Source organism: Pseudorasbora parva, chromosome 6, assembly GCF_024679245.1.
Source record: "Pseudorasbora parva isolate DD20220531a chromosome 6, ASM2467924v1, whole genome shotgun sequence".
NCBI lineage: Eukaryota > Metazoa > Chordata > Actinopteri > Cypriniformes > Gobionidae > Pseudorasbora > Pseudorasbora parva.
In genome coordinates this window covers 31837139-31852517 of record NC_090177.1, presented here as the reverse complement: position 1 = coordinate 31852517, position 15379 = coordinate 31837139, and the positions used below count along the sequence as shown (strand labels likewise).

At 37.7% G+C, this 15379-nt stretch overlaps 2 protein-coding genes across 5 annotated transcripts; both read left to right on the top strand.

Annotated features, from left to right (window-relative positions):
- Positions 1-1071: 1071 nt before the first annotated feature.
- Positions 1072-5266, top strand: LOC137078893 (WAP four-disulfide core domain protein 5-like). Of its 4 annotated transcripts, none has more exons than XM_067446695.1 (4): positions 1072-1202; positions 1961-2104; positions 2968-3120; positions 4774-5266. In XM_067446695.1, exons 1-4 carry the CDS (start codon positions 1118-1120, stop codon positions 4788-4790), a joined length of 399 nt encoding a protein of 132 aa, XP_067302796.1. In that variant the 5' UTR covers positions 1072-1117; the 3' UTR covers positions 4791-5266. The 4 variants fall into 4 exon arrangements, with proteins under 4 accessions (XP_067302796.1, XP_067302794.1, XP_067302793.1 ...); XM_067446693.1 differs by lacking the exon at positions 4774-5266 and adding an exon at positions 4506-4655; XM_067446692.1 differs by lacking the exon at positions 4774-5266 and adding an exon at positions 4503-4655.
- A 4895-nt stretch (positions 5267-10161) lies between these two features.
- Positions 10162-13558, top strand: LOC137079513 (zinc finger BED domain-containing protein 5-like). The gene is made up of 4 exons (XM_067447465.1): positions 10162-10618; positions 10712-10752; positions 10882-11045; positions 13135-13558. Exons 1-4 carry the CDS (start codon positions 10162-10164, stop codon positions 13556-13558), a joined length of 1086 nt encoding a protein of 361 aa, XP_067303566.1.
- Positions 13559-15379: the final 1821 nt, after the last annotated feature.

Here is a 15379-nt window from a genome sequence, read left to right as displayed (position 1 = left end):
ATGTGACATTGCCAAAGCAATCTTCCAGAGATCGCTACTACATGCAGATAGACACATTTGAAGACAATAAACACACAATCGCAAAAATATATGGTTTGTCTTTGTTCTTTATGCCATGTTGCGTGGTTTCATAATATATTATATTTATAATGCAATGCTATTGGACATAGCTTTTATCACTGTGTATTTTCTGTCAGGTTTTTTTTTTAACCCAAATTCACATGAGACCACTAAGGTTACGTAAAACACTCCACTTATGAAGTAAGTTTGTAAAGAAACATGATTTTAATCTTCTAAATTGTTGTTTTGCTGGTGTGCTAAGCTAACGTGCTAAATTGCCCTAAAATGCACCTGCCACTGAGCAAATACTTTATTTGTATGATTTTTTTTTAAATTGTAAAACTACTGATTTATTTATTTGTTTGTTTGTTTGTTTGTTTGTTTATTTATTTATTGCAAGAAAGGCATTTGATAGAGTCTCAGAGAAGGTGAAGTGAGAAGTTCGATAAAAGAAATGAGGTTTGAATAGAACAGTTTGAATAGAGAGTCATTAGTATTTACAATGCAGACAAAGGAATAATAATTAGAGCCATAACCCGACCACAGAGGTGTGAATGTGTGCTGGGGAGACTGTCTCCCCAGTACACATTCACACCTCTGCACCTTTGAGGTGCAGTTTGCACTTCAAACAATCGAGGCAATAGTGAATGAAAGCTCAGAAGAGATGGCAATAAACATCAAGTAACATTTTAGAGAAATCTCAAAATAAAATCACAACATGATTTACAACATGATCTTGTAAAACATTTAATAAAATTTTGAGTTTTAGACTTATTATCTTCAGATTTGAAATATAACATGGTCAGACTTGTGACTTTAGCTGTGGAAAATGTAAATGAGTAAGCAAATGAGTAAGTAATGAGTAATATAGGCACGGAGCTTTCTAAATGTATCACTCACCCCTTGGATCTTTAAACACTTGAGGAAGTGTTCTATTGTTCGCCAAAACAAACCACCCCGCCCCAAACTCACGCCATTGGTTGAGGGCTAACTCAAATACTTGGTCTTTCTGAGAGATTTTCCAGCAGAGCTCATTGTGTGATTGCAGGTCGTCAGGATGACAGCTCTAGTCCTCTGCGCGGTGTTATTGTGTCTGTCTGGATGCTTGAGCTCAACAGAAGCTGCTACAGGACTAAACACAGGTAAGAACATACATATGTGTTTTTTTGTTGTTGTTGTTTTTTTACAGTTAAACAACATAAATATAAAATGTTGTATTTTCCTGTTTTTACAACAAATGATACAATATAACATGGGGAGCTTATTATAATTTATAAAATTCAGTAAAAGTCTGAGTTTTCTGACAGATACAATTGGTTGCAACTCTTGTTATACACTTTTTTTTATATTTGACACTAAATAAATATGTATGTGAATAAGTTTGAGACATATTGCAAAACCACTTACAGATGCTAAAACAAACTATTATACCCTGGTCTCTCCTAATGATTCTGTTTAGTGAAATTATATTATATTATATTATATTAGATTAGATTAGATTAGATTAGATTAGATTAGATTAGATTAGATTAGATTAGATTAGATTATTATCATACTCCGGGGCTGTTGAATGTATGAATATGATTGGTTGATGAATGTTTGAATTAGTTTTAGTCTTGACCGCATTACATGTCCATATCACTTCGCCAAAAGATTTCAGTTCTTTACAGCATACAACAGGAAAAAGCACACACACACACACACACACACACACACACACACACACACACACACACACACACACACACACTCGAATAAAACATTTAAAGTAAGAAAGGCTAAAATAGTTTTTTCTTGTAAAACATATTCCAATAATGGGTACAACTTGCACAAAAAAATGTTACACTAAAAATGTATTTAGCATTCAGTGATGTGTGTTCTCTGTCATGTGTCTGTACAGCAGGACGGTGTCCACGCGGACGTTATACAGCAGACCAGTGTGCCCGGATAAGTTTTGTGCCGTGTGCCGATGACAGTAAATGTGCCAAGAATGAGAAATGCTGCCACAATGGATGTGGACTTCAGTGTATGGCTCCAGCTCCAGGTATTATATTATATTATATTATATTATATTATATTATATTATATTATATTATATTATATTATATTATATTATATTATTGGGCTTGAATCTGATTGACTGAATCCAAGTCGTGCAGTTATTTTTAGGGAAACACAGCAAATGTAATTCCAGACAGACACCGCATTATAATTCCATATGACTTAACCAAATTATTTCAGTCATTTTAAATGTCTTTACAGCCTTTACGGCCATCTTTACAAAAAATGTTTGATACCAATACAATACCACTACTGTCGCTGCAATATATATATATTTTTAAACATTAAAGGATTAGTTCACTTTAGAATTAAACTTTCCTGATAATTAACTCACTCCATGTCATCCAAGATGTTCATGTCAAGTTTTTTTGAGGAAAACATTCAATGATTTTTCACCATATAATGGACTTAAATGGAAACCAACGAGTTGAAGGTCCAAATCAATACAGTTTTAAAGGAAGAGCTCGATTTTTGTGTTCTGGTTTTGCACAATGTATGACGTCATCACATTGGAAAGATCACGAACGTGGAAGTAGCAATCCAGTGTTAAAGCGAACGTGCAAAGACTAAATCAAACGTCTTTTACAAAAATAAAGATAAAACAGCGATGTCTTGAGTTTTTCGGCACTGGGTTGGTACTTCCACCTACGCCACAGGCTTGACCTTTCCGACATGATGACATCATACGCCGTGAAGGAACAGACGCGGTCACGCTCATCTCATTTTCTCACCACTCTTTTTTTTGTCGTGAAACATATTACAAACTTACAAAAGTACAACTTACAAAATAAAATTCTGTGAAAAATTCATTCAGCATTCAGTAATATGTTTTCTCTGTCATGTCAGTAAAGCCAGGAGTGTGTCCACGTGGAAAATTTGATCGAGAATTTTGTGCCAGGGCACGTTTCGGTTGGATGTGTGACTATGACAGTGACTGTGCCAAGAATGAGAAATGCTGCCACAATGGATGTGTACTTGAGTGTATGGCTCCAGTTAAAGGTATTTATTATGATATTTTGTGTTTTTTTTCTATTGGCCCAGTCTGCTACCGGTAATTTAACAAAAAAGACTGTATGTTTGAAAGGAGCTTATGTGTCATGCAAAGAAAGGTTTGAAATTCAAACTATAGTCTCACATAGCCAGATCTATTAGCCTGACGTGTCATACTTAGATTCTAGTCAGATTATGAGTCTGATACTGCTCCATTGGACTGTGATTATGGGATGCGTTTCAACCGAACCAGGAAAAAAAAATGCCTCTGCACTCAATTGGATAGTCCTACAACCAATCAAAGTAACGTAAGTAACGATCTTTGCTGGTGTTGGATACAGACTACTTACCAACTTTATCATACATTTTGAGAGTAATATGCAGGTGAATGCATATACGAACAAGTTCTCCGTTTAGGATTTGAACGAAGTCACCCCAAACGCTCTTTGGTGACGTGGATGATTACGTTACTGTTGATCATCTGTCTATCATCGTATAAAGCCCACCCTAACAATTTGATTGGTCCGAACGGCTCTGGATCGAGCATAGTTGCTCCACAACGGATCAAGTCCAGACCGAACTTCCCGAACTCAAATATTGTGGGCAAGTTTGGCTGGCATCCAGGCTACTAAAATGAATCAAAAGTTATTTTTTTCAATGTTTTTAACCTTTGTAACCTTGTGAACAGTGCTTTAAGATTTTCAGGCCTAACAGACAGGAAATATAACGTTATCAAACACTTTGCAGTCTTCACTGTGTAAATTATATGTTCAATATAGATTAATTCTTAAAGGTTAAAGCTACAAATATTATTCAGTCAACAGCAGTGAGTGGTTTTCTCTTTTTCTTTTGTTCTTTGATTATCATTAATGGCAAACAGCAGCAAGTTTATTAGCAGAATAATTAATCTGATGTCCTCATCTTTACCTTAAATGCTAAAAACATTTCAACCTCAATTGCCACTGACACACACCATTTTCTTATCGTATTTCCATTCATTTAAGACTGCATTCGCTTTTGTGTTTTATAACGCTTGAATGTTTTTTAAAGCATACGCATGAATAAGACTGTGATCATATATTGTACATCTAGCCAAAGGATGACAAGAAATGTTTTTGTTAATTTTGATAGCCCTAATATTATATTATATTATATTATATTATATTATATTATATTATATTATATTATATTATATTATAATACACTTGAATCTGTTGAATGTTTTAAGGTATGCAGTAATGTTCATGGACATGAAGAAGCAGAAAGATGGAAATAGTTATTTCTTGTAAAACATATTCCAATAATATATATGTACAATACCATATTTGTTTTTTACACTGAAAAATGTATTCAGCAGTCAGTGATATGTTTTCTCTGTCTCGTCTGTATAGCAGTAAAACCAGGAGTGTGTCCACAAAAATTTTATACAAAAGAAATGTGTCGCCGGATACGTTTTGCATTGTGTGCCGATGACAGTAACTGTGAAAAGAATGAGATATGTTGCCACAATGGATGTGGACTTCAGTGCATGGCTCCAATTTAAGGTATATATATATATATATATATGAATAAATAAAGATGAGTAATATATAGGAAGCAAGAGTGTTTTGTGCTGTACATTTCACGCTTAATGCCACTAATTCTGAATCTCTATCCATGCAGTCTATGTACACAACTGAAGAACTGAAGAGGACTCCAACGTGTGCCGAATTCTGTTCCCATAATGGTCAGTGCCCTGCTGGACAGAAATGTTTCCCAACATTTCAAACATGCAATGAAACTGATTTAACCACCCGAAAGAGTCATGAGATTAATTTTGCATAATGATATATACTTGAGTTCTTTTACTTAAATCAGTTCAGTGCTTCATTTATTTTTCTTGTAGGCTTAACATTTGTATGCTTTTGTAACACTTTAGGCAAAAGGGGTTTGTTGAAATAACATAAGCATATGAACATGGCTAGATTGCTAACTAAATATAATTACCCCATGACCTATAAGCTGGACTAGTCAAAAACATATTTTTCATACTAGAGAGTGTGGGGCAGTGGGGTGTTACCTTTGCAATGTACCTAATCTATAAAAACTGTTGTATTCCGGTGAGATTCTCTGTGATTTAAATGAGGTCCTCCTTGCTGTGATTAAAGCATTATCAAAGGCATTGTTTGGAGTCTGTCTGATTACTGCTCTACACTAGAGATCTTACTTCTTTTCCCAAGTGATAGTGCTGAAGTGAAAAACTAGATACCTGTGGAACAAGTGGAGAGAAGTCTAGTAGAGTAAAAATATTTGGGTGTCTAGAAGTATGGTTCTAGAAGGTGTGTAGGGGAATCCCCCCCCCCTCTCAGAAAAACACAGACATATTTTGCAGATTTATTAAAAAAGAAAAACTGAAATATTGCATGGTCCTAAGTATTTAGACCCTTTGCTGTGACACTCATATATTTAATTCAGGTGCTGTCCACTTTTTCTGATCATCCTTGAGAGATTGTTTACGTACATGGTTATTTTTAAAAACGGAGACTTTTCCCTTTGCGCCCTTCCTTTACACGTAAATGGTGAATTCGCCTCTAAAAATGAGTCTTTCTAAAAACTCTGGCCAGAATGGAGATTTTTAAAATCTTAGTTTGCACATTTGTATGTTAACCGAGACAAACGGGTGTTTAGGCAGCAAACGTCACAGTATGCGCCACAGCTCGCATCTACGTCAAAAGTGCAACCTATGTTTACATTTGATTATGAAAGCGTTCAGAGAAGCAGTCATATTTATGTTGGTACAAACTCTTCTTGTCGTTTTGCATTTGCAAATATGGCTGCTCCATTATGTCGAGGAGCAGTGAAGAATGAGTGTTTGGAGGTCAGCAATTTTGCAACAATTTCTCCCTCCAAAACGAAAAAAACCACACCACGTCACCACCAGCACCGCTGGGATCCTGATTGGCTTAAGTGTGCTTGCGCTTCTCATTAACCCTTAAAGACCTAGAACATTTTTGGGGCGCCTGATGTGCCTCTACTTTTCTTTGTTTTTCTCCCCCATTCTAGCAGTTATCATCAAGTGCTATATATCATTTTAAACAAGAGAACCTGAAGTTTCCATCTAGCTCATTTGATGTCCCAATTTTACATTTATTTATTCTGAGAATGGATTAAATTAATATAATTTCAAGAAAAATGGCAGCAAAAATGTGATGTTTTTACTGTGAACTCGAACAGAACTTCATGAAGTTTGGATTTTTTCCTTTAGAAAGTTAGACTTGGTTGTTTTACACTTCCAGATTAAATTTTGTCTACATGTAACAATCCCTCAACAAGTTATAGCCATTTATTATAACATTATTCTAGGCGTTTCTAGGTTTTTGAGTGAAAACAGGTGTATTTTATTTACTGATAATGTGTCCAAAAAAGTTCAAGTAATAAAGTAAATAGAAAGATTGTTATATAATAACAACACTGAAACAAACATTTTTCTTCATAGAAATATATTATAATTTGAACATGAAAAACAAACGCAAACAATACATCAAGTTGTGACAACAAACCGTGAAATAAAATATACTGAGGCTACTTTTACATGTGGGCGGCTATTTTCATAAACGGACATTTCAACCTCTCTGCACATAATCTTCTCAAACACAAATTGAGGAAAATATAATAGTGAAAATTGTGTAAAACACAAACTACATACAAATAGAGAAATATACTGGCTGTGCTCTGAGAGAGCGCTTTGCACGCGTTTATTTCTGTTTGGTTTCATGATGCATGCAAATTCACACCCACGTTCATTTTTCAGAGAAACGTGATTCGTGGTTCAAAAGACCAAACACTGTGTTTATTGGTTGAATTGATCAAAGTTTCAACGAATCTGGGCATAGGGGGGTGGGACTAATAAAAAAAAAATTCTGTTTGGCTCAGGGGAACAACCCACGTGTGTTTCCTGGACAAATCAATGCTGCATATTTTGTTGACGCATCCATGCTGACTATGGAGCCTCTGAATGATCAATCGCGCAATGATTGTTGCAGATCCATATTATACCTATGGAAAGCAGAGATTCTCCTCTTTATGGTGCAGTTTAAAGCATACAGATTGGATTAGCGGTTTAAAAGTTATTAAACATTTTAGATCGATAGTTATTTTTAGTCAATGCTGCACATTTTGATGACGCATCGATGCTGACTACGGAGCCCCTGAATGATCAATCGCGATTAATGTTATACCTTTAGAAAGCGGAGATTCTCCTCTTTACGGTGCAGTTTACAGCATACAGATTGGATTTGCGGTTTAAAAGTTATTAAACATTTTAGAACGATAGTTATTTTTAGCCGCGGGCGGCTGTCTCGGTCTTTAAGGGTTAAACAGCCACCTACAGGTTTGGCATGCTCTTGGCGGAATATATAAATGGGTACGTGTGCACAATGTTATTTTTGAAACCAGAGAGGTTGAAATTGTCCATTTATGAAAATAGCCGCTCACGTGTAAACGCAGCCTTAGATAGTTCTACACCTTCGTTTGAGTCCAGCTGTTTGATTATATTGATTGGACTTGATAAGGAAAGCCACACACCTGTCTTTATAAGACCTTACAGCTCACAGTGCATGTCAGAGCAAATGAGAATCATGAGGTCAAAGGAACTGCCTGAAGAGCTCAGAGACAGAAGATTACAAAAGGTAACTGCACTTAAGGTTCCTAAGAGCACAGTGGCCTCCATAATCCTTAAATGGAAGATGTTTGGGACGGTCAGAACCCTTCCTAGAGCTGGCCGTCCAGCCAAACTGAGCTATCGGGGGAGAAGAGCCTTGGTGAGAGAGGTAAAGAAGAACCCAAAGATCACTGTGGCTGAGCTCCAGAAATGCAGTCAGGAGATAGGAGAAAGTTGTAGAAAGTCAACCATTACTGCAGCCCTCCACCAGTCAGGGCTTTATGGCAGGATGGCCCGACGGAAGCCTCTCCTCAGTGCAAGACACATGAAAGCCTGCATGGAGTTTGCTAAAAAAAAAAAAAAAAAAACACCTGAAGAACTCAAAGTGTGTGGAGAAAACCAGGTACTGCTCATTACCTGTCCAATACAGTCTCAACAGTGAATCATGGTGGTGGCAGCATCATGCTGTGGGGGTGTTTTTCAGCTCCAGGGACAGGTTGACTGGTTGCAATCAAGGGAAAGATGAATGCGGCCAAGTACAGGGATATTCTGGACCTAAACCTTCTCCAGAGTGCTCAAGACCTCAGACTGGGCCGAAGGTTCACCTTCCAACAAGAAAATGACCCTAAGCGCACAGCTAAAATAACGAAGAAGTGGCTTCACAACAACTCCGTGAATGTTCTTGAATGGCCCAGCCAGAGCCCTGACTTAAACCCAACTGAGCATCTCTGGAGAGACCTGAAAACGGCTGTCCACCAAAGTTTATCATCCAACCTGACAGAACTGGAGAGGATCTGCAAGGAGGAATGGCACAGGATCCCCAAATCCAGGTGTAAAAAACTTGTTGCATCAAGTTTTCTCTCCATCTGCAGCTTGTTCCTAAAAATACTCATGGCTGTATTAGATCAAAAGGGTGCTTCTACTAAATACTGAGCAAAGGTTCATAATATTTAGAACCATGACATATTTCAGTTTATCTTTTTTAATAAATCTGCAAAAATGTCAACAATTATGTGTTTTTCTGTCAATATGGAGTGCTGTGTGTGCATTAATGAAACAAAAAAAAATACCTTATAGGTGCACTATGTAGTATTTTTGCAGTAAAATATTCAAAAACCACTAGGCCAGTGTCATATATTTAGTTCAGTTGAGTACTTACAATATCCCAAATGTTTCCAACTATTTGTAAATTGTGAGAAAATTGCTATTTTTACCAAGGACCTGGGACATGTCGGCATAGCGTTTGAGGGAGTTGCCTGTCAATTGTGTCATATCTGCGTTACCCTAGGTTTTATTTGGCAAAAGTGGCTTTTGGCTTTTCTCATAGCAGTTTAAACAGGTGTCACAGCAGTGCCAAGTGAATGCACAGAGTAACGTCATAACATCATTTTAAACACACTTAAATGTATCTAATATGATAAACAGAGCTCTATTACCTCATACTCATAACCGGAAAAGAGGAAATAGTACAGGCGCCCGGCGACCTGTGTCGCGTCCCGTCATAATAAAAGCCCCGGTGCTCGCGAGGCGTGTGTTTGTGTAACAAACGCTCCAGCAGCCGTGCTCAGCACTACAGTAACGTTAATAACCGCATCCATGAACATGATTTCTGCCCGTGTCCTATTTTCCACCGGTTGTGAGCTGAAGACCACATGTCCCAACATGCTGCGCTCAAACTTGGCGTCATCAAACTACCCAGTGTTTCCCAACCGGGGGTCCGTGTACCCCTAGGGGTACGCGAGCAGTCCCCAGGGGGTACATGGGATGATTCTCAAAACATTATAATAATCATGTTATAATATGTAAATCATTCAGTTAAGTCACCCTGTCCTTCCCCCAATTGATTCTCAGCTCGCTTGTCCGTGGCCGTGTGCTGCCGGGCGGTAGTGTAACCATAGCAACAGGCAGAGAGTCTAGCTTTGACAGAAACCCAGAAACACTAGCTAGCTATGGATCAATGGCTAAAAAAACACGCCGCTCCAAACAGCAACAGTGCTAGCGGCAGCTCAAGTGAACCAATGGAAAAAAGAAAGAAAGCTGATAAGTCAAAGTACTGTCAATTTCATGAACAGTATGTCATTTTCGGTTTTACGTCCACATCTACTGAACCGCCTCAGCCGCTCTGTTTCCTCTGTAGGGATGTGTTCTCTAATAATAGCATGAAACCAGCCCATTTACTACGACACCTTAATACCAAGCATCTTTCCTGTGTCGGTAAGACAGCAGAGTTTTTTCAAAGAAGACTATCGGAATTTAAGGGAAGTCAAGAAAAATTAAAAAAAGCGACTGCAGTGTCAACGAAAGCATTGGAGGCTTCATATGCTGTGTCACTACTTGTGGCTAAATCCAAAAAGCCATTTACTGTTGCTGAGGAGCTAATTTTGCCTGCTGCTGTAATTCTTGCAGAAACAATGATTGATAAGAAAGCAGCTGACGCGCTGAAAACGGTGCCATTGTCCAATAACACAGTGTGCCTGAGGATTGATGACAAGGCCGTTGATATTGTCGATCAAGTAGTGGAAAAGTTAAAACTGTCTGGTATATTTGCGCTGCAGTTGGACGAATCAACAGATGTTAGCAGGGAAGCCCAGCTTATTGCGTTTGTGCGATACAGAGACATTTCTGAAATTAACGAGCACATTCTATTCTGCAAGAAGCTAACGGGGAGCACTATCGGTAAAGATGTGTTTCACGTTATCGACACCTTTTTCTCAGAGCTCAACCTGGATTGGAAGTCCTGTATTCATGTGTGCACGGATGGTGCTGCATCAATGACTGGGAGGGTGAAAGGATTAATAGCACATATTAAGGAAGTAAACCCCGACGTTCAGTGGAATCACTGCATCAACCACAGAGAGGCACTGGCCAGTAAGTTTTTTCGAATGACGCAGTGAAAGTGATAAACTTTGACGAATCGCGGCCTCTGAATCACAGACTGTTTGAAAGGCTCTGTCATGACAGTGGCGTTGAGCACCAAGAGGCTTTTGGAGCTGCGCAACGAAGTAAGCGCTTTTCTGGCAGAACATTCACATCCCCTTGTTGTTATGTTAGAGAACACAGACTGGGTAGCCCGCCTTGCATATCTCGCTGATTTTTTTAGCAAACTGAACAACCTGAATTTAACTTTGCAGGGTAAAGACACACACATCCTAAACATGTATGATAAAGTGTGTGGATTCATGAAGAAGATCAAACTGTGGGAGAGTAAATGTGAAGATGGGGACACAAGTTGTTTGCAGCAGCTAAACAGCTACCTTTCTGCAAGTGATGTTGACAGTAGGGATGTTCCGATCAGGTTTTTTTGCCTTCGAGTCTGAGTCCGAGTCATTTGATTTTGAGTATCTGCCGATACCGAGTCCTGATCCGATACTTCTATAATACATAAAAAAAAGAATAAAGAAGAGCGAAAAAACAAACCAGGATGTTCCTTATTTTTTATTTTATTCACCTTATTTTAACACTCAACAACTCTAACAAACAGAGCACTTCTGTGAGGTAGCTTGAACAATCAAGTAATAAATAACATAAATTCTTCACTTTTGGATTTTAGTGCAACATTAAAATTAAAAAATTCCTGGACTGGAGTTGCAGATGCAGAACAATTAATTATGTTGGTGTGAAATAAACAGTTATGGAAATTAAATTAAATAATCTGCTCCCAATAATCCCGGAAAAAGTCTGTTAGTGCCTCAGTGGGGAAAAAATATTTGAAGTGTAATTTGACTGAAGTGTAATTAACAATGCTTTTCAGGTTTTTATAGGTGTAACATTAGTTTTTAGGTAGAGAAATTGAATAAAGTAGGCTAATCAAATGTAAAATGCATATTTAACTGTTTAAATTAAAGACTAATCCTTACAAAAGCTATTCAATCAAGAGTAGTGGCTGATTTGATTCCTCATCTTTTCTTTGACATTAAACAGACAGCGCGGCTACTGCCCCTTTAAGACCTAATGGAAGGCTCTCGTCGTCTTTCTCGGCTGCATAAAGTCCTCTTAAAGCATATTCAGACTATCCCTGCGTCCCAATTCGCATACTATCCATCCTAAATAGTATTCGAAAATAGAATTAGTATGTCCCAAATCGTAGTATGTTGAAAAGAGTATTCCAAAGATTCCCGGATGGTTTACTATTTCCGGTCCGAATTCGATGTACGGATCGATGGGCACTCTAACGGCTGATATTGCCCACAACCCATTGCGAGTTGGACGAGGATTCGATTAGAACTACAAACGTGGATAAAAAGCGTTAAAAAACTACAAGCATGACGGATGTGCGAGTTCAACGGTTAAGAAGAGAAGTTTAGATAAAGGGGTTTGAGTGACCAACTATCAATATTTAACCTGACAAAAATATATTTATTCAGTGTTGTCCACATTATATTTCACCTGCAGCAGCATTGTGAACTTTTGTAATGACACGTTTGGCCATTAACTTTTAAATGCATCCTTATATTTAAACTGCAAACACACAAGGAGAATCTCTGACCCACAAAGACATGGCAGATCAACGAGCGGCTACATTTCTCTCCGATACGGTAGGAGATTAATCTGCATGTGGAGGATTTGAACTGTGACGAATCTGACGATGATTGACAGGGCAGATAAACGGTGACGGGATGCACGTAACTCAGCGACAGAGTCTGTTAAAGATGGCGAAGTAGTATGTCCCGAAGCTTGCATACCTTTCAGCTACACACTCAAAAGTATATACCTTTTCTTCACAAAAAGAGTACATACTTTTAGGACGTAGTATAAGTAGGCGAATTGGGACGCAGCATATATGTCTGCTTGGATACTCATCAAGATGGACATGTTGACATACTTCTTGTGTGAGTTGGTCCGTTTAACCACAAGATTTGAAAGAGAACTCAATATTTGCGCGCTGTGCGACGAGTGCACGCTTTCGGATGATGCACAGAGACAGATCAGCGCGCGCGCTCTCATTCGCGTCTTCTCTACACATGACAGTGAAAATGACTGCTCATATTCAATGACAATACGGCAGCACTCGCATGAATTGAACAAAGTTTACACAGATAGACCGTTTTGCCCACGGTTTTCTTTTATTAGCGCTGTTGTAATGTATCACTGAGCCAGCACGTGTATCCATCTACAACATAGCCGCCCACATAAAGCATTATTATCAAGTTACAACCTATATTATTGCGTCATCAGATGTGAGATGAACCGCGGTGCAAGTGCTCACTTTGTCTCTCACCCCAGAATATACATATATATCCGAGTCCTGATCGGGATGTAACGTCCGATTCCGATCGAGTCTGAAATCACCTGATCGGGCCCGATTTCCGATCACGTGATCGGATCGGGACATCCCTAGTTGACAGAGCTCCTATAGTGCAACTAGTTAGCACACATTTATCCAGACTCAACAGTGAGTTCAACCACTACTTCCCTGATATCGAAAGCAAGTCTGCCAAACTTGACTGGGTCCGTAAACCTTTCATCACTGAAAGTACGGATAACAACATTCCAACCAGACTACAGGAAAATCTGCTGGATGTGTCCTCAGACCGTGGACTGAAGATGAGGTACTCAGAAACAAACCTGTCACAGTTCTGGTGGGATGTGGAGAAGGAATATCCTTATTTGGGGAAACATGCTCTGAATGAACTCCTGCCATTTGGATCTACATATTTATGTGAAGTGACATTTTCATCCATGGCCGTAATCAAGTCCAAGCACAGGAACAGACTCAGCTTGGAGAAAAGCATGATAGCTGCTGTTGCCACACTGCCCCCAAGACTGACCAAGCTTATGAGTGAGAGACAGGGTCAAGTTTCTCATTAATTGGGGAGTCCTTTTGTGTCATACACAGATCTAAACAGTAGGCTGCTACAATGTATATAAAATGTTATCTTTGTTTTTGTATAATTGTTCTGGACATGTGAAGATGTGAAAATAAAAGTCATACAAATATTGAACGAAGACAAGTATGAGTTATTATAGGAAGTCAAAATATTATTATTATTTACAGGTAAATTAGATGTTACACTGTGCAAACCTAAAATTTACACCAAATCTAAAAATCACCCCGATCACATGCGCTTGTGGGGGTACTTCAGGAAGGATAAAGTGTTTTGGGGTACAGTCCCCTAAAAAGGTTGGGAACCACTGAACTACACCTCTGTTTTGAATAGGTGCCCTCTAGCGGACGGAAAGTTGTATAGTGCACCTTTAAATGAATTAACCAAATGGCTGCAATATTACAAAGAGTCAAACATATAAAAGTTTAAATTTTCAAAAAGTTTGAGAACAGAAAACAAGATTTTTTACTGTCTTTAAAGAAGTCTCTTCTGCTCACCGAGGCTGCATTTGTTATTACAAATATATATGTTTTTAATATTAAACATTTAAAAATTTAAAATATATATTATATATTTTTAATATATAATGAATGTATTTTAAAATGTGATGTATTCATGTGATGCAAAGCTGAATTTTGAGCATCATTGCTCCAGTCTTGTGTCACATGATCCTTCAGAAATTATTCTAATATGATGATTTGCTGCTCAAGAAACCTTAAATGATTATTGTCAATATTGAAAACAGTTGTGTAAAACATTTTTTTTACTAGCCCAGCAAAATGAACAGTTTAACTTCCTCTAATGGTTATATAATCATGCCATGGTTTCTCATGTACAATTCATATTTACACAGAAAAATATTACGATAATAAGAGGTTAAGGCTCACCCTATTTAGATTGGTCTAGCAACACTGTTACTCTAAATTGAAATTAGCCTCTGCAGTCTAAGTACACATGACTAATGCCAATTTGTTAGGCAGAGCTCTAAAATGTAGTTGCTGTGCCCCAATACTCCACCCAAACTGAATTTTAGTCTGTTACTAACAGCAGAAATCTTCACTGTTCAGGCATGCCGTTACACGTTGAAACACCTCACTCACAGTTTACAGTGTAGACACTTATAGGAGTTTTTAAATGTGTTCATGTTTGAATAATATGGGCAAAGCATTTTTAAAGAAATACAGAAGTTTAACAGATAAGTGATGTCAAAACATGGCAACCAATTCCATTAAGTTGGGAAAACCCTTATCCTTCAGGACGGTTTTGTGAATTGCAATGGAATTTTATGTCTCTTTCTAAAATAGAAGGGTTATCAGGATGTTTTAGTCATAGTTAATAAGCTCTTAATGTGAGTCAAAGTTTTTACCACCAAGAAAGGCACTGCCCAAAATACTGGAGAGACCAGGAAATGTCACACACAATTGTTTCCAAGGGCGTAGGTTTGATTTTAAAAATGGTGGGGACAACCCCATAATCTGAGGATTCAGGAAATAAACAGGATTATTTATTAAGACATTTAGTATATACTGACATACATTGCATCTGGAAAGTGTTCACAGCGCTTCACTTTTTCCACATTTTGTTATTTGTTATGTTACAGCCTTATTCCAAAATGTATTAAATTAATTTGTTCCCCTCAATTTTACACACACACACACATATATATATATATATATATATATATATATATATATATATATATATATATATATATATATATATATATATATATATTTATACTCACCTAAAGAATTATTAGGAATGCCATACTAATACTGTGTTTGACCCCCTTTCACCTTCAGAA

Excerpts from the sequence above, each read along its gene's own strand:
- LOC137078893 (XM_067446692.1), top strand. The coding sequence starts at position 1,118 with ATGACAGCTCTAGTCCTCTGCGCGGTGTTATTGTGTCTGTCTGGATGC. Across the intron at positions 1,203-1,960 it reads TGCTACAGGACTAAACACAG|CAGGACGGTGTCCACGCGGA; the intron begins GTAAGAACATAC and ends GTGTCTGTACAG. Across the intron at positions 2,105-2,967 it reads GTGTATGGCTCCAGCTCCAG|TAAAGCCAGGAGTGTGTCCA; the intron begins GTATTATATTAT and ends CTGTCATGTCAG.
- LOC137079513 (XM_067447465.1), top strand. The coding sequence starts at position 10,162 with ATGATTGATAAGAAAGCAGCTGACGCGCTGAAAACGGTGCCATTGTCC. Across the intron at positions 10,619-10,711 it reads CCACAGAGAGGCACTGGCCA|TGGCGTTGAGCACCAAGAGG; the intron begins GTAAGTTTTTTC and ends CTGTCATGACAG. Across the intron at positions 10,753-10,881 it reads TTTTGGAGCTGCGCAACGAA|GGTAAAGACACACACATCCT; the intron begins GTAAGCGCTTTT and ends TTAACTTTGCAG.